At 43.9% G+C, this 22,230-nt stretch overlaps 1 protein-coding gene across 2 annotated transcripts in view; it reads left to right on the top strand.

Annotated features, from left to right (window-relative positions):
• The window catches only part of HOOK2 (hook microtubule tethering protein 2), a 289,087-nt gene that overhangs the window by 161,842 nt on the left and 105,015 nt on the right, over positions 1–22,230 (top strand). For both annotated transcript variants that reach the window (XM_085654470.1, XM_085654469.1), the window contains exons 12-13: positions 13,698–13,808; positions 13,985–14,072. In XM_085654470.1, the coding sequence (XP_085510596.1) occupies positions 13,698–13,808; positions 13,985–14,072 (199 nt within the window). The remainder of the gene's footprint in view (positions 1–13,697; positions 13,809–13,984; positions 14,073–22,230) is intronic.

Genomic DNA, 22,230 nt, shown 5'->3' with positions numbered 1-22,230 from the left:
AGCCCAGAGCATATGGAGATGGGCAATTCCCCAAAACATCTTTCTCCTGGCACAGCACGTTCCAGGCGTACAAAACACCATGGCAGATCTGCTCAGCAGACAAACTCAACAACTACACGAATGGGAACTGCATCCACAAGTTCTTCACCCATTCTTCCAACAGTGGGGGCATCCTCAGATAGACCTCTTCGCCACCCACGAAAACAAAAAATGCCCAAGCTTCGCCGCCAGATACCCACACCCATTGTCCAAAGGCAATGCGATATGGATGAACTGGTCAGGCAGATTTGCATACGCCTTTCCACCTCTCCCGCTAATTCCATTAGTAGTAAGGAAGCTACAGCAGCACTCCCTCACACTCATTCTGGTAGCCCCAACATGGGCCAGGCAGCCGTGGTACACCACACTACTACAGCTATCAGTGGTACCACATCAAAAACTGCACCTGTCCCCATGCCTCCTAACCCAGAACCATGGAGAAATCAGGCACCCGGACCCAGCTCAGCTCAACCTTGCGATCTGGCTCCTGAAATCTTAGAATTTGGCTACCTTAACCTTCCCCCTGATTGCATGAACATCATCATGGAAGCCAGACGTCCTACCACTAGAGCATGCTATGCCGCAAAGTGGAAAAGATTTGTGATTTACTGCCGTAACAACACAATCAACCCTTTAGATGCATCCATACAGCACATCATATGCTATCTGCTCCATCTTCACAGGTGTAACCTGGCATATTCATCCATACGCCTACACCTAGCAGCGATCGCTGCTTATCTACTAAACAGACAGCATTTATCACTGTTCAGAGTGCCCGCTATTAAAGCCTTTATGGAAGGCCTTAAACGAGTAATTCCTCCCAGGGCACCACCTTCCCCTGTATGGAATCTAAATGTAGTTCTTACAAGGCTAATGGGTCCGCCCTTCGAACCAATGCATAAATGTGAGCTACAGTTCCTCACCTGGAAAACAGCTTTCCTCGTAGCTATCACTTCCCTTAGAAGGGTCGGTGAAATACAAGCGTTCACTATACAGGAACCCTTCCTACAAATACATCACAGCAAGGTCATACTTCGTACAAATCCGAAGTTTCTGCCCAAGGTAATTTCCCCCTTCCATCTCAATCAATCGGTGGAATTACCTGTCTTTTTCTCGCAACCACAATCTGTTGCAGAAAGGGCCTTACACACACTTGATGTTAAGAGGGCTTTGCTGTACTACATACAGAGAACGCAACCTTTCAGGAAAACTAAACAATTGTTTGTTTCCTTCTCTCCACCACATAAAGGCAACCCCATCTCTAAATCAGGGATAGCTAGGTGGATTGTAAAGTGCATACAAATTTGCTATCAAAAGGCAAAAAGAACATTATCTGTTCCACCTAAAGCCCACTCTACTAGAAAGTTAGGGGCTTCTATGGCTTTTCTAGGGAACATACCCTTAGATGACATCTGCAAAGCAGCCACATGGTCAACACCGCACACCTTCACAAAACATTACTGTGTAGACGTGCATTCCAAGCAACAAGCTAGTGTGGGCCAGGCTGTACTAAAGACACTTTTTCAAACCGCTGCAACGGATACCGGTGGTCGCCGCTAAGGTTGGGTACTGCTATATAATCTATGCTAAGTGTACAATCTGCAGCTCATATGCCTCGAACGGAATATGCTACTTACCAGTATGCATCTGTTCTTGGCATGTAGAGCTGCAGAGTTGTACACGCCCACCCGCCTCCCCGGCTACCTGTATCCGTTCCAGTCCATCTTATTTAGATACAACACACATGGGTTTCTCACTGTTATTACTACGCTCCATCATTTCCCTGTTGGCGAAAAACAATCTGAGGATGGAGCCGAAGCCCATGCGCAGTACGGACCGAAGGAGGAGTCACCGAACTCGTGACTTCCAAAGACTGTCCAAAGAACAAAAACAAACTGCAAACATCCGGGCCCAACACCAGATGGCGATCTATGCTAAGTGTACAACTCTGCAGCTCTACATGCCAAGAACAGATGCATACTGGTAAGTAGCATATTCCTTACCTAGGGTGGTAGATGAACCCAACTTCTTGAAGAGGGGCCAGATGGAGTCCACCGGGACAGGTGGAAGACAGAGAATCAGGACAGGTTCAGGACCGGGAAGGTGACCTCTTCTAAGTGCAACGCCCGCGTTGCGCCCCTCTCTGGTACTACTCTCCTCTATCTTTCTTCCACAATTCCCCCTTCTAGATGATTGGATTATCGATCAGTATTTCTGTCTCTCGAGCAGGGTCTCTGGCATCTGCAAGGTCTGAGACAGCGTCTCGGACAGCGTCTGTGGCAGCATACGTATCGGATTCAGACAGACAGAACATCTAACTGACTTACCTCAATAATACCATTCTGTGTTCGTGTACCACCCCCAAATGTTTCAATATAGTGTTTTCACCCGTTTCTGATTGGATAGGGCAAGGAGTTGAGTTCATCACACCATGCTAAATGTAATAATTTACTTTAAGCTCTTTGTTCTATGTTTCCGCCCCTTAATTTACTTTCCCAAAGCTTTATTCCCACCCGCATTTCACATTATACTTAATACAATTGATACTATTTGTAACATATGTTGCTCTTGTCCGGGTCGATGGGTTAAGTTCCCATGTTCTTCTCGCCAGCTTGACCTTGGCTGGGTTTCAATGGTGTCATCATAGTTCCGGGCAGGATTTAGTGCGCGTGCGCACAGATCAGGTGGGGTAGGGATTTCAGTCACCCTCCGAGGCCCAAATACAAGCTAATAAAGTCAGAGAAAGACCTGTTAGAATACGAAATAAATGTATTCACTGTATAACACTTATCTCTACTCTATCCCCATTTATTTATATAAATCTTTCGCATTAGTATTTAGTAGAACTTATGAGGTTTAGTTTAAGCAGTAGCATGTGCATGAACATGTGAGTTTCAAGCGGCCATTTTAGAAGCTACTGCGCAGCTGCAAAGGTTTCCCTCCAAGCATAGAAAACGTCATACTATGTAGATGCAGTCGACGCATGCGCAGTGAAATTCCCGCGTTTTGTCGGCCATCTTAAGACACTCGGTTACTGGTTTGTAATGCACATACGAAAGCATCCCCTAGATACGATATATTTTGTATAATGCAATATTAGTATTTACAGGACAAATTGATTACAGTATTATGTTATTTGAGAGGATTGCATCCGAGCAAGTTTCTTCTTTATGAAGCCTTGCTCCATCATCTGCATAGGTGATTATGTTGAGTCCATGGGATCTGACGACGTCTGCGAGGGGAGTCATGTAGATGTTGAACAGGGTCGGGCTGAGGGATGATCCTTTGGGTACGCTGCATGAGATGTCCTTGGGTGCGGAGGTGAAGGGAGGTAGTCTGATGCTCTGTGTGTGTCCTGTTAGGAAGGAGGCAATCCCCTTGTGGGCATTTTGCTGTATGCCGATGTTGTAGAGAAGTGTTTCCCAAACTGTTTAAAAAGTTCCTTGTATAATGAGCAGTTTTCAAACAACAATAAAAGTGTTAAGATAACACCAGTGATTAATGTACCTGCTGGAGAGAGATGAGTTTTGTCCAGTGGCAGTTTGAGATTAATATGCCTACTGCAAAGAACGTGTACCATGCAATTTAAAAAGACAGTATTTTATGTGCATAGGTCAGTGGGTTACTGCTTTTGTCACAGAGATTCTTTTGTTTCTGTGCAGCTCCTAAGTGACAATCGTAATCTAGCACAGTGACCTATAAATGGTCATCAAAGAGCTGCTTGCAAACTGCATGGTATAAGTTAGTAACTTATGTTTTTCCCAGTCTTTCATTATCCTGATGCTGCTAAAAAGGTTTATTTGGGTGGAAATACATTTTTATTGTTAAAGTCAATGCTAAGCTCTGTGTTCTGTTATTAATCCTGAGTTTGTGCTTCTCCAGACCAAGCACTCTTTAAAAATGCCTACCAGTATGAATGACGTGAATCCTACACCTTCTAGTCCCCTAAGCCTTATGTAACATTTTCTATACACTGATTTGCACAAATTATTCATTGTCTGTGTGTGTGATGTGAAGTGTTCTGACATCCTACAATGCTATAAGAGATACTATATAACAAATGAAATGCATGTGACAGAGGGGCTAAGGAGAGATGAGAGGCACTGTTGGAGGGTGATAAGGGAATAATTGAAGAACTTGAAAACAATTAGGGAGGGTCCAAGGGACGATTTAAAGACCAAACAACAGACTCAATCCCCTATTCAATAACTAATAAACCAAGGAAGTCTGGTGGTCTGCACATTCAAGAGAGACAAATAGAAAACATGCAAAAGGCAGAAAAGAAGCTTTAAAGTGCTGTTCGACTATGAAGGATTTCCATCAACAACCAGTGATTGGTCAGTATCTTCATCTGGATATCCATCCTTCCCACCACTATAAACCTCTCCAACAAGAGGTGTTCCATGTGGTGTAGGTGTCAACCAGATCACCTGAATGTAACCCGGGAAGGGGAAAAAAGAAGACAGCAAAGATCACTGGTTTAGTCAAAAATTGTATCAGAAATGATATATGAAAGGTGCAGTGCAGAAACGTGAAAATTTTAAAAAGGATTTAGAGGAAAAAAGGGGAATTTTATTCAAGATATTCCTATTAATCCTTTGAATAAAAATTGGTGCAAAAACAGCTTTTAACAAATAGGCTGTGTCAATACTGTCGACATGTTTCAGCCTTCTTGACCCAATGGTCAAATGGCTTTCTTCAGGACCTTATAACATACTTGTATTGCTACTGCAACAATAAATGTGACAAAAAATAAGTGCATAAAATACAACCTTCGTGGTGTGTAACTCTTCGTGCGATCAGTATATATGAATTACCTGTACACAAAAAGGAAACACAACTGCAAGTTTAATCATTCACTCTCTTTATTTCATAGTATATATTGGACAAGACCAATAACGTATCTCCAAGCGCTTACCTGATTAGCACGAGGAGTAAGCCTCACCTCACCCGGTGCTGACTCAGGTTAAGGGAGGCCCCGCCCTGTAAAATAGAGGGAAGGGTTGCGACAATATGGTTATAGATGAGAGAGATCTCTCGTTAACACTATGCCAAGAATCATAGGTTTTGAAGGATCGCATGCCTTTTGCATGTTTTCTATTTGTCTCTCTTGAATGTGCAGACCACCAGACTTCCTTAATAATTGAACCCCAACAAAGATTGTCGTATCCTGGTGCATAGTAAGGTTTTCCTTTACTATTCTTTCAAAGCTAATACAATTCAAAATATAATGATAAATGTGTTGCAGACTGCACCATTGTTTCCAAAAAGCTTTTGGGGGGGCGGGGGAGAGCGTCCCAAAGTCCCCTTTGTAGTGGTCAGGCTCCCTCACCGCACTTGGTGTGCACCATATGGGGACTGGTCTGAAAATATTTGCCAGGGCTGCTTTGGGTTTCTAGTCTGGCTTTGGCAGGAGCCTCGTAGAGCTAAATAAAACCAACCATTTAAAAGTTAGTCACAGAGATGCAGCACCAACCTTCCCATCAAACTTTTCAGTTTTTTGCAAATTCTTTCAATATAAAATATTGAGGGGGATACTTACAACAGAAGTGGCAGAGCGTGTTGTTAGCCTCCTTGGCTTAACAACACTCTCTGCCACTCCAACAACGCAGGGTTGAATTATATTTACAAGAATATGGTGCAGCCCTGCGTTGCCCGCTGCGCTGGCAATACACTTGGCAGTAAAGGGCCAACGCAGGCACCCGTGAACCATAGTGCAAGGGTGTCTGCATGCAGGGGTAGATTATTTATCTACAGGAAGGTCCCTCTTGAAATCTTGAAAGACACTTTTGTCACTTCTAGATGTGCTTCCTAATGCAGCACACATGGAAATTACAAAATGTCATTTTTTTTACAGATTGTTTATGTGCAGGAAGGGTCACCTTCCTGCACATAAAGAATCCAAGGCGCTTTGCTTTTTCCATGTGTGCTTGACAAGGCAGCACACATAGAAAAAGCAAAAATGAGTAGAGGGAAGCCATTCATCCTTGTTTTGCCAAGTTAAGACCAGGTTTTCGCTGGTCTTAATTTTGGCGCTGCCTCCTATTTACGCTGCCCTTGTAAATAGGGGGTGTCGTCAAAATCAATGGGTGTTTGGGTGGAACGCCCACCGAAACACTTACTGCCCACCACTTTCGTGCTCAGGATTGTGTGAAAGGGAGCTTTATTTACAGGGCAGCGTTCAGCCACATGGCTGAACGCTGCCTTGTAAATAAGGCGAAGTCCTTTTCGCCACGGTAATGTCGCAAAAAGTGACATTCCCATGCCGATAGGGGCTTATAAATATGACCCTAAAGTCCTTAGTAATTTTAGTATTCGTTTTGTTTTCACAGGTGTTTTATCTTTTTCGAATTACTATTTATATGTTTGAAATTTAAATCCTACAAATTGTTTGGGGGTCCCCGGCTTCCAGTGGTGACTCAAATGGGGGTCCTCTGGAGTCAAAAGTTTGGGAACCACTGTTGTAGAGTCTGTGCATAACGGTGTGGTGGGAGACAGTTGAACGCAGCAGAGAGGTCGAGGAGCATCAGGGCCACAGTTTCTTCACGGTTGAGAGTTCTGATGTCATCGGCGGCGCCGTCTTGGTGCTGTGGTCGGCATGGAATCCTGATTGTGAGGCAATGAGGAGGTGGTTGTGTTCCAGGTAATTGGAGAGCTGTTGGTTGATGGCTTTCTCGAGGACTTTGACTGGGTAGGGGAGCAGGGAGATAGTTGGTCGTTTTTGAGGTCGCTGGGGTCAGCCAAGGGTTTGTTTAGGAGGGGTCTGACCTCTGCATGTTTCCATCTTTCTGGGAAGGTTGCTGTGGAGATGGAGGTGTTGAGGATGCTGGTGAGCTCGGTGCTGATTGGGCTGCTACTAGTAGTATTCAGCAATGTGAGCTCCATATAAATACACAAAAAATGCAGAATGTTATGGGGTAGAAATGGGCTGTGTCTGAGTCCCAGTTTGCATTATCGAATGTTGCTGGGTAACTTAAGAATAAAGAAAAAGACAGACTCCTCTTGGCAATGTAAAAAGCAGCTCTTTACTGTTACGAAAGGGAGAGTGACAAGTCCACACAAGTAAACGGCTGGTTCAGTCTGCTGCTTCACAGGCAGCTTCTTTTATGCAAAGTCAGACAATACTCTAGTACAAAATGTCAAACAATGAATCACTACATGTATAACATCATGCCACCTGTGACTATTGACCCTAAACTTTAACCTAATTCACTGCACAACCTTTTTTGCAGGTCTAACAGTGCTTAACAAACTAAGTATTCTTCTATTCTTGAATGTATGCGTATTTTCGGTGAATGCATATTTAGTGGTGTGTGTGCTTTATCATTGTGCTCCTAAGACTTCTTCTCAGATTCATTGTTCTTGGCTAATTCATTGCCTGCTCCTTTTCGTCAGTCAGTCAGTCAAAATCACTTTATTCAGTTATTCAAAACCATAATAAAAAAATAAAAGCATGTTAACATACCCATCACATGGAAACCAAGATTTACACAGAATCCGTCATAGATAAAATACAGTCCCAGATCGAAATACACATCAAAAAAATACATCTCTCAAACTTCAAACGGTAAGATATAAAATACATGTTATAAGGGGGAGAATCAATTACACATTAAAAAAAGAGAAGACCTACACCTAATAAGAGCATTCTAAAAGAAAATTCAAGCGATGCAATATAAAATACATATGGGACGAAGAAAAGACGTTTCACAATTAAGGGATAGATATAAATTTTAAAAAATCAAGTCCTGTGAGACCACTCTTATTGTTTCCTTTTTTTCCTTGCTCTAACTGCTGCTACTAAAAAGCAAGCAATATTAAAAATTTACCAAGGGCTATTCAACATCTGCAGGTATATTAGGGCAGGCCTGACCTGCAGGAAGCCTTTGTCCTTTAACATTGGAAAAATAAAACGCTTGCATATATGCAAATAGTGGTCGCGAAACAGGCCAAAGTGCAAGGTATCTTGCCTCTAAAAATTATCACAGGAGCAAGGTCCCAGAACCTCAGTCTTACTCCAGCACAAAGGTTCAGCCAATTGAGAATGTAAAAAGTTAAACCTCAATCTTGTCGAGAGAAAACTGTGTTGAGGCTTAGTGAATATGTCTAGATAGGGCTCCACAAAATAAGAGGTTTTTAAAATCTGGTGAGCACGGACAGTCTGTTTCAATAGTTCTGTGGCCTCTCTGTGGATGCTAAGCGTAAAAATGAGGTCTTAGCCCACACCAGATCTTTTTTGCTTACTTTTTCTGGGTTATAAAATACCTCTGGGCGGCCTAGCAACTTTGCTGTGCTTTTCACGTGTCTCAGCCATGGGATACTGCTAGCCCTATCTAGTGTAATACAATTCGAATGATCTCTTGATTTAGCGCTAATTCTGGATTACACCAGATCGAGATCCATGTAAGAAAAGGGGACATTTGAATCAAATCATCCACATTGCCGATACCCACTTCTTGGTGGATTATGTACGTATTGATTGGGGGACTGAGAGCAGACTTCTAAAAAAAAAAAAAATCCACAGTTTGGAGCTCTGTACAGTTTTTATGACCCCGGATTGCAGAACTATAGTTCGCAATGGCAATACTCTTAGATTTACATATATATATATTTAGCATTGCCTGCACGGGTTTGGCACCCAACCTCCAGGCAAAAAAAGAGTACCGCACCTGTAGATTTTGCCATAGTGTTTCTCTTCGTCCTCTTTTGCGGAGCCCATGAGCACCTGTCATCAAATAAAACACTTAAATAAGGGAATGTAGTGACCCTAGTTATTTCATTACCGTCACAACCAAACGTTTTGAGTTTACTTGGCTTTGCTCCCATACTCAGTGTGTGATTTGGAAAAATTTACATTTAGATCCAGAGAGCCCATAAAATCGGCAAAGGAGGTCAGCAAGTGCTGGAGGCCCACCGCTGTGCCCGCCAGTAGGGAAGCGTCATCTGCGTAAAGTAATGCGGGGATCAGTCGATTCCACACGCGAGGAATATCCTTGGCGGCTCTGCACAAAAACGAATCTAGATTATTGATGTATAGGGTAAATAGCAAGGGAACCCGAATACAGCCCTGCCTGACTCCTCTTATAATATCTATCTTCTGTGTTAAGTTGCCACTTTGGTCGAACCTTACTGCTGCCGTGAGATCCCTGTGTGATCAGACAAGAAATACACTATTTTTATCCATACCCATTGCTAACAAAAGTTCCCAGAGCTTGGATCAGTTTACTCGGTCAAACTCCGGGGTTAGATCCATGAAAGCGAGGTGAAGTGTCCCTTTTTTGGCTACTGTATATTTTCCTATTAAAAGATGGAGGTTAAGGCACTGATCCAAAGTGCCTCTGCCTTTCCTGAAGCCGTATTGAAGGTTTGACAGGACATCACGCTCATTAATCCATCCGGTTAATTTGCTGAGAACCACTCTCCTCACCACCATAACCGTAGAATCAACCAATGATATTGGCCTGTAACACCTTGGATCCCCTCTCTCTCCTTTTTTTAAAAACTGGGACCATGATTGATGTTGACCAGGACTTTGGCATTCCCTGTTGACACACCATATTTAAAACGTTGGCCAATATCTTTGCCCATAAAAAAATATCTGCCTTAAAAAGGTAGACGAGGACCCCATCTGGGCCCGGAGCTTTATTGCTGGTCATTTGGGCTATAGCCGCAGCCACTTCTTGTTCTGAAAAGTTCAAGCTATATGCAGCAGTTAAACACGTGGGCCCTGTGTTTACCTGATCAGGCTGGTCACCATAGATATGTTTAAAATGATTAAACCAGATCTCTTCTGGAATATTGCACTCAACAATGTTACCCCCAAGACCAGAGAAGAAAGGTCTGTTGATATCCCAAAATTTCGTGCTATGCTTAATCATGTCAAGAGTTTGTCCCAGGCTTCTTATTTGATTTCCAATTTGCGTATATGCCGAACCCGCTTATACTCTAGGCTGGCAGTGGCTATAAAATTTCTATCCTGGGGATTTTGTTTCAGGGCACATAATTTCTGATGTGCAGTTGTGACCAAACCACCTCTTACATGTGAATGTGATCTATGTTCGGCAGGGAGAGAACACTGGCTAACGGCTTACAAATCCTGTCAATATCTGCGGCAATCACCACTACCCCCTGGATACTATCTTGACAGATGGCGATATCATTCCCTAGAATATTTAACCTAGCCTTTTTTTAAAAAAAGGCCTGGTATCACCGTGGCCCATTTCAATCTACAACCTAGATCCCTGGTTTTTATTATGGGGTCTGAGGCCCCAACCTCCACCACATCTGTAGTCTTTAAACACCCTCTTAAACTGATATGAACAGGGTTATTCTCGCTATAATGTGACCATTGTGCAGCATAATCTGAGACAAGGGGAATTAGAGTTGTGTTGACAAATATATAGTCAATAGTGGAAAACATACCCCTGCCCTTAAAGGAAGGGATGCCTACACCAACTTCTGCCGTATTTGGGAGAGCCAACCCAAAGTCAGCTAGAACATCCTCTAAATATCCCCCTTGAGAGGAATGTTCAAAGTGAGTCTCTAGGTTACCACCTGGACCAAGTTCATCATAGACCTGGCACTTTTTATTACGCAAATGATATTAAAATCACCAATTAAAATAATCAAACTGGGTAACTTGCTTCTCCCTATATAGGTTTAAAAAGTGATTTAGGCTGCATAAGTGTTCATTTATAGATGCTTTTTTCAAACGAATTATATAAGTTAAGAACAAGTATCACCTGAGCATGTGCAGGGTTAATCTCAACCGCTAAACAATTTTATTTTTAAAGAAATCAATGTTAATAGGCCACCCCTCGAGCGGCCTGCAACAGACTGTCGCGCAGCCTCCATATAAGTTGTGTACCCGTCCAGCCAAAATTTTTCAGACTCCCAGGTTTCTTGAAATCCCAGTATATCGTGTTCCCTCACCAGGCCAAGCCACACGGGATCATCACGCTTGTTCTTGAGATCGTGTAAATTCCAATTTTAAAATATTCAACATTTCTGTCCCTCATTCTGCTACCCTTATAGGGGTACTCAAGCTAGGAATAGTCTGACTCAGGTGAGTCTGAACCAATGTAGGTGTATGACTTAATAGTCAATCATTAGCATCTAACTGGCTCAAAGGGGAAAATCTATTGGCCAATTCTAATGTATTCCCTGAAGATCTAAGACCTGGGATAGCCCCAAATGTTAACAAACTTGTTGGTTGTGGGTTTGGGTTCTGATTGGGCAAGTTATTCTGTCTTAGCAAGCGCGTGGTGCCCAGCCCTATGTGTCCTTTCTGTGGGATAACCACGCAGAGATATAGAATTCCCAGCTAGGTTTCTCACAGGTGGGTGATAAAAAAAAAATAAAAAAAAAACCCAGGGGAGGCGCTCTAATCTCACCCAAGCCAAAATCACCATACTCTTTAAACAATAAATAAGCTACATTAGCCTTATTAAAGTTGACGACGACACAATCTCCATCAACAGTCTTCACACCTTGTCCGACCCACCCCACTCGCCTAACCGTAAAAATGTGTGATGCTGCTTTAACCCCACAATCCGACAACCTTGAGCACCAAAATGTAACTTGGCATATCAGGGGTCTCGTTTATGTTGTCATTCAGAAAAGGGACCTCCTACTAACACAGCTGCCAGGGGGGTAGCCTCTGGGGGTAAGTGGAGCCTGCAATTATTTCCCTGTCCACATGAAGACTGATAAGTCTGCGCTCGACAGGCAGAAGTTGCTAGCTGTTCGGACTGGGGTTGGGACCCTGTAAGAATAGATTGGGCACCCAGTTCAGGCTTATCATTATTAGTAGCTAAGTTATTGAGATCAGATTTAGGAATCCCAGGATGATGGGCAATGTGTTGAACCCCATTGGACGGTCCTGCCTGTGTATGACCTATACCATGCCACTGGAATCAAGCTATCCTGGCTGATAAGGGCTGCCGAAACCGGTGCTAGGATGCTTGTTTCCAGTCCAGGTAGGACCTGGCCTGGCCGTTTGGGCTGGACTGTTCCCATTGGGCGCAGGGTCAAGACTGATTTGCATATGGCTGAGTCCAAACTGGAATGGCATGATGAGCAAAATAAACAATGGATTTAGGCCCAGATCTCTATACTGGGGGGAATGTATGACATTGTTCTGCATTCTGTCCATCAGTTGTTCTTTTTGCATCTATACCAACTTGGGCATCCAAAGCCACCTTACTCGGTACAGTATCCTTATTCCAACCACATTTATGATCCCTCATTTTGCTTAGATGTGAGTCTATGGAAGACAGATTTTTATGACCTCTAGTGCATTTTTAATACAAGTATTTAAGTCCTCTGAGTGTCTCAAGGGAAGACGCAAGATGCGGTTGAATTAAGTTTTCAACAACAGTAGCGAGATGAGCTTTGACTCAGGCTTCTGTCCCAATGTTCCTCTACTCCCCTCCCCAAGCAAAGAGTCAACAGTATTTGCCCCCCGACTTCAAACCCTTTCTGCGTTTCTTCTTGTTTATGGCCCCTGTCGAGGCAGCGGGTGCAACACCCCCAAACCTTCCACCAGTGTCTGCTGCGGGATTCTGGGCAGTGGACAGTTTGTCTTGTGGGACCTCAATAGGGGCACCATCTTTCACCTCAGAGTCTAAGTTAGTGATAGCACCATGTAAATTGGTCCGTACAGTTTCACTGGGCATCTTGCTAGGGGTATTCTGAAAGTTCTAATGCGGTCTAGGACCTCCCTCTTAATCCCAGCTGCTCCTCCACAAAGTGAATTTCCTCATTTACCACCCCCAACAGCTGTCGTCAAATACGAAATAATGGAGGCACAATTTCTGGGAGTCTTAGCTTTGACTTTACCCCCATCAGATTCAGAGGGTAATTTTTGCTTACCCATGGCGAGTTGCGGAGGAAAGCGAGCTGGCCCAGTCCGCTGCTGGAGCCCTGTGGAGCTTTTCAAGGCTCCTCTGGGTGCGTGGAGTCGGCGTCAGTGGCAGCTGTATGCCGCAAAGGAGCCTGGGACGTGTAGTCCTGTCCGGCTTCCCCTTAGGATCCCGGTAGTGATGGCAGTAAAGGTAAGGGCTTCCCGCGGTCCGGGAGCACTGTGGAGCTTTTCAAGGCTCCTCCAGGCGCGTGGGGTCTGCGTCAGTGGCGGCTGTATGCCGCAAAGGAGCCTGGGACGTGTAGTACGATCCCGGCAGTGATGGTAGCAAAGGTAAGGTGTTTTCTTCAATCATCTACAATCGCGCCTTGTTTAACTCGGACAACAGTATACGTGCCTGTGTGCTAAGGCCAGAAATTCCCTCAAGCTTGTTAAACACGAGTTTTCCTTTAACTACAATGAAGTTTGTGCATTCTGCTTTCAAGTGAGCTCTTCACCGCTCTCACCAGCACAAGAATTTGGCCTGCACTGTTCTTTCACCATGTATAACTGTGATGTGCTCTACTGTTGTCTGCTGTTGCGCCATGATTTCACATTTCTCATAACACAAGCCATACTGCAGGGCACAATGTGCATTGGCAGAGCTGTGTTGGGCTTGTCATACTGCTTGTAGTAAATTGGTGGGGATTTGCATCTCACAAATGAAGTGTATTGATACAGCTGTATGTGGGTTGCAGTTGTAAGTAGGATCTAAATCAGTGCAAATATCCAATGTGATTGTATCCTTCACCTGCAGGTACAGGAGCTACTGTCGCAACGTTCGGACGAGGCCATGAAAGCTGAGAAGTGGCAGTTCGAATTCCGGAACCAGCGAGAGAAGTTCGAGGCTTTACAGAAGGAAAAGGAGGTGAATTTGGTTGTGGGTGAAGGTGAATGGGAGTGGGTGGAAAGAATAGACAGTTGGGGTTGTGGAGAAGTAACAGGGTGAACTCTAGTAAATGTGATGCTTTTTCCTGACCCTCCTACAGTACTAGAAGTAAGCTTCTAATTACAAATTTCTTACCCCCTCCTCTCCTGTTTCAGCGTCTAATCCTAGAACGTGATGCCCTGCGAGAGGCCAATGATGAATTACGATGCGCCCAGGTGCAGCAAACGTGCCTTTCCCAGGCTGGTAAGTGATGGTGCTACGAGGGGAACCTTAATCAATCCTGACTTCTGTTGGGCACACATTCCTGCAAATATCTCATCTTTGAACAAACTTCTGACACCAGAGTGAATCCAGATTTTTTTTTTTCTCATAACTTTCTCTAGTAGCTAGTTGGCCTTGATTGGTTCTAGCTATGACTCCGCTCTTCCACTGATGACCAATTGAAGGTGCCACCCTGTATATTCGGATTCGGAGCTCTCTCCATGTTTGCAAAATTGGCTTTTTTCTTCTTTTAGAGCAGTGCACCAGACATATTAGTCATGAACTTCTTTCATACACTGGTGAAACTTGTCAATGTGTTAGGTGTCTGTGTTTCTCCATTGTCATTGTTAAATTGACATGCCATAGGGACTTTATGTAGTGCTTCACTTTATCACACAATCCTGCCAAGTATGATAAGTTTGCTTTCCTGCACTCTCGAAAATTAGGAAGAGGGTGGCTAAATATCATAAGGTGCTGCTGCCCATATCGGGCAAACCTTTTCAAGAACAATCCAAGGACAGATCTTCACATCGCAAGGTTCTGCACAAGAACAAGAGATCCTCTTCGCAACACTAGCACTTGAGCTGGAGGTGCCATTCCCTGACCCCAGAGTCATTGCCTTTTGAGTCTATCCCACTGCTTGTTAAAATTCCAACTGGAGGTTCCCACATCTTCTTCAGATTGTTGAACTGGATTGCCGTATGTTAAGTAATCCATGCTGAGAACTTTTAAGGCTGCTTCTGCCATGAAGGTGGAGGCAGAAGCTATGACTTTGGATTGAGCAACACTCCTCTCTGAAGGCTTGAGTACCAGTCAACCTCCTGCCCTGTAGTGCCAAACAGCACCAGCTCTGAAAGCCTCAGATCAGGCCTCTCAAACATGAGAAACCTATGTGGCCGACGGTCCTGAATGCAGCATTCTTATTGGCATTGCCTTTGTCTCTTCAAGAGCTGAAATTTTTAGGAGCATCTTCCTCTCCTTGACTGAACAGATACTGGCCACCATCAATAAGGACGTTGGCCTATTCTGAGATCAGAATGTTGCTGATGGATGATGACAAGAAAGCAGACTATCGGCTGCATACCCAATATACTGATGTAGAACTATATAGTTGACCTCCAGAACGAAATGTGAGGAAGAGGTTCTGGAGTTTCCTTTGCCGGAATTGGAGGTAAAATCTCCATTGATTACAGAAATCCTACCATGTATAGTGATCGCTACTGAACTCTTCGTTCCATTTAATGAGGCACTGATGGACCCCATCATAGTGGCCTAGGAAAAAACCCATGTTGTCTGCCTTCAATCGGCAGGTTACAAGGTGTCCTAACACTGCTTCTTTGATTAACATTTTTTTTTCACTCACTCCTCCCTCCCAAAACACCATCCTCGAGTGCCCAAGGATCTTCTGCTAAGGGTAATCATAGCTCATGCCCTACAAATCCTCCTGATAGTCTGAGAACGTAGCTGGATATGGGCTGCAGGGTCTTCTCTTCTGGCAGCTTGCCTCTGCACATAGTAAGCTACATTTGTCTGCAGTCTCATTACACCCATGTCTTGTGGGAAATGGCTGATTTCATCCCAACCAATTTACCCTACCACATGGGGTCTGTTTGCCCAACTACTTAAGACTGGATGCAGCGGTAATGAGGCAGGAGAGGAAGCTACGACTGCAGTCAAACTTTTCTTCTACTGTGGCCACCCGTACAAAACCGCTTTTATTTTATCTTGTAGGCTTTTTCTTTTCTTTTAAAAAAAAAAATCTGTTTATCTGCGTTTTTCGAATCATAACAAACCAACAGTGACCCGGATATAAGACACTTGTTTACTGGAAGGTAATATAAATACTATCTTGCAATAGCGTATATCCTGGCAATTCCCCTTAAACCACTTTTTATTGGTCTCTTTTACATAAAATGAAGTGAGTGACCCAGGGCCTCGAAATCCTTGTGTCAAATAAATTAACTTTCCCATAATGGCACATCTGTTTGTGCTACAAGACTATGGCTGAAGGACGAAGGGGGAAGGGGATCCCCTAATGAGCCGAAAGGGTAGAGAGGTTCTTCCACAGTACTGGAAGAGAAATCGGAGGGATACGTCCTCCCAAATGTATAGTAGCACTCACAAGAAGTATCCCACCTAATTGCACCATATGTTGGGCACTATTCTCTTTTGGAGATGTATCACTATATTTTAATTGCGAGAGTGGGAGCAATTCCATTTTGTTAAGTAACCCTCACACACTCAAATAGTGTCATGCTTCATCATCGGGTTCACCCCGACTCCTAAAGGTCATGGTGGGCTCAACCATATCTCAGGGAGCACTTGGAAGAATAGGCCAGGGGGTTTGAAGTGGACTCTGCATATATTTTACTTGTATGATTCTAAGCTTAGTTGATGTTGGAATCACACGTGCCATCATTTTGAACTCTCGCTCACACGCTCGCTCTCTCGCGCTCGCTCTCCCAAATTACCCTCCAATTCCATCCTTAAGTTGGTTAGCCCATTCAGGCCAACGTTTATCAAACAGCTGTACACTTGCTACATATTCTTCAATTCTAATCGACTTAGTTATACTGTCTTCCAGTGGTTTGAATTTGAGTTTTTCCTCAATAGACCTCCAATGCATGTCTTAGTTATAGGTATTTATAAACGTAGGTTTTTTTCTGAGTTTTTTATATAGCGCAAACTAGACCCGAGACATCTGTTATCAGTGCGCTTTACATGAGCACCAGTATCGTTACAGGTGAACAGACACATTAATTTTTGTTATGCACAGGGAGATTAAGTGATTTGGCCAGAATCACAGGATGTTGAGCATCGTTTCCGAGACTCAAACCTGGTTCCCCAGCTTTGAGGTCGACTGCTCTAGCCGTAAGGCTACATCCTCTCCCCAGAGTTTTACTTAACTCTGAGGTATTGACTATATTCTGAGAGGGTTTATTGTGGCCCAGACATCCCCCAATCCTTAATCTCAATGGTGCCCCATTCCTTAAATCCTTTCAAATTATTAACTTGTTTGTCATGTCTCATGCCACGAGATGTCGCCAACAACAGTAGCCTATCCATTATGGAATTTATTTCCCCTAAAGGTTTGAACTATCTTCGTCTCCCGGGGTAGTATTTATAGAAACAGGCCCCATATAGTGCCCGTAACAACACCGGCTCCCGGAGTTCTGATGGCTCTACCCATGTAGCTTTAGCCTCTCTATTCCCAAAATGACCTGTAATTCAGTACTATCATCTGTGCTACCCATTACTACAATTCTATGTCTGCCATCCTATGGCCCCCATCATCCCAGGATTGTATCCTCTTATTAAAGCCGTTCTGGATGTCTTGTGTCCTCCTTGAAATGCCTACTTCAATATCTCATTTTACATGAAATACAGCAGTTTTGTTCAATTCATGAGTGATGGTAGTCATCAGTTCAAGGCACTTCCATTGGGACTAAAGTCCGTGCTTGTTTTTACCAAATGCATGCTTCCATTAGCTGCCTTTTATTAAGGTGGAGAGGTGGTATGTAGGCTACTGGCTGTTAAGAGCAAACAGTCGTCAGGAAGCTCGGTACATGACCGACTTGAAAGTGAAAGTGCCATCAAACCGAGGACTGGCTATCAACCAGAAGCAATCAAGCCTATTGCAAAGCAAGGATTTAATATTTCTAGCTAAAACAATATATCCAGCCAAAGGAAAAGTGTTTCCATCTCAAGAAAGAGGCAACAAACTGATAAATCAAACATTTCTCATGTCAGGAAAGGAGCTATGATACGAGTACTCCAAGAAATGCTAAATGCAAGTAATCGTGCATTCAGCCAGTACCTATTGGTCATTTTCATATGAGTATAATACTAGAGCAATTCAATGACCAGTGGAAATTAATTTGTGGAGATGGGACAACAGAATCCAGATAACTTCTCAAATGACAAGAATGAAAACCTTTTCAAAGGCCAGTCACTGGAAACAATATCGCCTCCTCGCTTGACAACAGGCTGTTAGTGTGGGCAGGTTGTTTGACAAATGTGCAGGTCAATGCTATATGGTCTGAAGGAAATCTCAATTGCACATAAATCTGCTAGAGTTGACCGCGGTCAGGTTAGCATTCAAAGTACCGAACTTGCATGTCATGGTGTGAGCAGACAACATTCTACCATGTACGATATTCTTGAGCAAGATCACTACTTCTGTCACAAGAGACACAAACCTTATGGAGTTGGGCTATTTAACACATCGGAGATATTTCTGCAGAGCACGTCCCAGGGATCCACAACAGTTCAGCAGACTGCTTGAACAGACTGTACTCAAGCAATTACTAGTGGGAGATTGATGACTGAGAACTGGAAATTGGTATTTCAAAGTTGGGCATTCATCAGTGAGATATTTGCAGAAGATCAGAACTGCAAATGTCCAATATTTGCAAGCAGATGGGTTTGTTTGGGCACAGGGAGAGACGCCTTCTTGATAGATTGTACAGGGAAAATGTATATAGGTATTTCCAGTGCTGTTCTGTGCTATGCAAAATAGAGAGCATGGCAAAGTTATCGTCATAGCCGCAGAATGGGCACGTGAGCATTTGTACACAAAGTTGTTAGCAATGTTCTTGGAGAAGCCAATCCAGTTCAAGCTGGATGTGTGATTGCTTTCAGGCAGAGAGCAGGGATAAGTCACCACAATCCTCAGTTCTATCATTTAACTACCTGGTTCAGCAAGACATAGCATTTGGCCATATGTTACTTTCAGAGGATTGTAAACTAATTTGGAAGCGGCCATGGCTCTGGCAACTATGAAAAATGAAATCCAGTAAGTATTTTGCAATGTTAATTTTGACCTTCTCTTACTCTTGGGTAATCTGGGTTGTCGTACATGTCAATTAAGGTTCAACTAGCAGCAATAGTTAGATTCTTAAGAACTCCTAACAGGTTGACATTTTATTCCCAAAGAGTAAAAAAACAATCAATGAAAGGACTATTCAGACTATCTCTATCCAGGTCTAAATCTGCTCAGAAATGGGAGCTGAACACTTTTGATGCAATCACTGTTTCAACCTAACTAGAAAGCTTTGATTCAGCATTTGCTTTGGCAGTCTGCGTTCTTTTTTGCCATAACATCAACAAGAAGGCTATGTGAGCTCCGAGCCCTTTCATGAACAGGTGTAGAAAGGGGGACAAGGGCACCCAAAGGAATTAGACAGGGACCTTGGGTAGTTACGTATTGCAGGAAACAGTGGTCCCTGAGAGCAAAAAAATGGTAGAACAAAAAATGAATATAGTCAAAATTGATACTATATTATAGCCAATGTCCAGCCGAGTCTCGGTCGCTGGGGGTCGGCGCCTGCTCCGTTGCCTTAAATGGTAACACGAGGCAGTCTAAATATGGGCAATTTAACTAAACAGTCCTGATGATGATCCTGAATCTCTCTGATAAGGATCGAAACGCCGTCGACTCTGTTGTCCACCTTACACATTTAATATTTCTGTATATAATACATTGTGAAGGTGGCAATATTTGTACCAGATGTTTCGCTACTCATTATCTCTAAAAAAGAAACATCATTGTAATTGCCTGAATGTGTTTCACAATTTGTTGTCCACATGATATGTAAGTCCTAGGATACAGGCTTGTGTCCCACTAAGACTCTATTTACATTCTCTGGATCACTGCTAACAACCTCTACTTATTTAAGTTGCCATGCCCGGCTGGACATTGGCTACTTTCATGAACAGGGGCGTTTTTGTGTTTTATCAAAGGATAAAGTAACTCTTGCAACCAACCCAAATTTCACTTCTAAGGTTCCTACTTCTTTTCACATGAAACACATAATTTCACTACCAGTATTCTTTGCTAACCCAAACACAGTGGTTGTTAGGTCACTACATTCATTGGATATAAAGAGATGTCTTAAATTATATTTGTATGGAAGAATTGCATAGAACAGATCGGCTGTTGATTGCTTTTGGTCCATTAAATAAATGCAAAGCAATCACAAAACCGACATTAGCAAGATGGATTGCTTCTTGCATCACAGCAGCTTATGTATCAATGAGCAGGTTGTTTACAAGGACAGTCGGAGCACATTCTACAAAAGCTGTAGTGACTACTTAACTGTTTGAATGGATTACTCAGACCTTTTTTAATGCAGCAACTTGGAGAACAACACATACTTTTCCTAAGCTTTACTGCATTGATTTACAAACCAGTAAAGAGACTGCAGTGGGACAAACTGTGCTTTATATATTTATTTCTTAAAGTGAGCCTCATTCCTGAATGTGTCTGTTTTTGTATTGTATGACTCTGATAATCTGATTCAAGCATATGAATCTATGAAAAATCCAAAGATGAAGAAGAGAAACATTTCTTACTTGTAACTCTAGTTCTCCAGCATCGAATCTTTCATATGCAACCCATCCGGCTCCATGTCTTAAGGCTATCCACGTTTGAGGTAGAAAGTCTAGCAGTTGGAAGACTCTGGCATGGGAACAGCTGAGGCTTCTAATTTGCTATAGTTATATAGCCATGTAGGCTTTAGAGGCCTCTAATTGGCTATAGTTTGGATCATTTACAATAGTGTGGAATTGTTTAGTTTTATGTTCACTGTTGTTGAGTGTAAATGTACAATGCTGTAATAATATTGTTACCAAGAGTTCCAAGTCTGCATACCTGGCATATCGGTTCTATCGTGTGTCACACGATTTCGGGTCCCTTCACACGGTCACCCAGTGAGGAGCCAAAATGACGAGATGGCAGAAAAAACAAGCTGAAAACCACTGTAAACAGTGGATTTTCAGCTCTTTTACAGAGGCTGTAAGCAGTCGATGTCCATTAAGAGATGTGAAAACACACCAGGACATTCCAACAGCCTCAATGACCCTTTTGTTTTTATTTTTCTGTGAGTGGGGGGTTTGGTGAGGGGGTAGAGTGCCTCTTAGGTAGCTCTCGACGTGAGGCCCCAACCGCTTCAAGGCCCTGCCCCTCCTTACACAGTTGCATTAGTTTCTAAAAGAGACAGTTATAGATTCCTTACCTTAGAATTACCCCCAGGCGTCAGACTGGATCCGGAGAATTCTTTTCTTAGCAGTACCCCTGCACGTCTGTAGGTGGCGTTGGTCGACTCCGCGTCTGTCTGTATCGTGGTTGCTAGGATGACGTCACCGTGTCTACTTACGCCGCCCTGCGTGCAGACGTCCTTTCTTTCTTTTTCGTCTGCAGCCTAGCGCAGATCCGGAGAGAGCTACCCCTTTAGTCACTTTTTGACTAAACTTTTTCAACACTTTGTTGACTTCTTTTTCAAGTCTTCAACTCCTGGTGCGCAAGGGATGTCCCAACGCTGGACCGGGGTCAAGCCTTGTGATGCCTGATGTCTGTGATGGACCCGCACCTCGTGTGCCTTTGGTGTTTGCAGCGCGACCATGACCCAAAGTCGTGCTCAGACTGCTGGGCCATGAATCCAAAGTATTTGCGTGAGAGGTCCCGGAAGCCCGGCAGTCGGCTCTGTCGCTCCTGGTCTCGTTCGAGAGGAAGGTCTTGAGGCCGCTCGCGGAGCCCTTACACCTCGTCACACTCACTGTCTTCTAAGTCTTCGTTTAAGTCAAAGCACAAGAAGAAGGCGAAGAAGCACTGGCCCTCTTCGCCTTCTCCCTGTCAGTCTGCTGACGCGGGACCCGGAGCATCGTCCCTATAAGGCTCCGTCTCCTGTGCCTCCTTCAGGGACGACTCGCGCCTTACCCCATTTCCGGGAGCCGGAGGATTCCCTGCCCAACTTCATAAGTTCTATGAGGCCCTCCAACTCGTCTTTGGACAGCCCGACTCTGCCGCACTCCTTCGGGTGCCGGAGGCCCCCCGCAGATCCAAGCCTGAATCCGGACTGACACCGCTCTATCTTACCCGATCTTCCCTGGTGTCGTTCCTGGCGATTACGCTGCCGGCGCCGACCATGCCCCTGCTTGGCGCCATCCCCTTCCTCACCCCCGAGATGGACCCAGAGCCGGACTGACATCAGATCCGACTCCGGTGGGCACTGGTGTTCCCTATCACCCAGAAGGTGGTGTTGTGGACTTGTAGGGGTGGGTGGACCCTTTAGCAGACCAGCTAGAAGAGCCAGACGGGAGAGAGGAGCTGGGTGACACCAGTAGTCTGGACACTTCTCTA

The sequence above is a fragment of the Triturus cristatus genome, chromosome 4_1 (genome assembly GCF_964204655.1).
Source record: "Triturus cristatus chromosome 4_1, aTriCri1.1, whole genome shotgun sequence".
In the NCBI taxonomy this organism is placed as follows: Eukaryota; Metazoa; Chordata; class Amphibia; order Caudata; family Salamandridae; genus Triturus; species Triturus cristatus.
The sequence above is the reverse complement of the archived record's forward strand: the minus strand, read 5'-3'. Positions and strand labels throughout refer to the sequence as shown.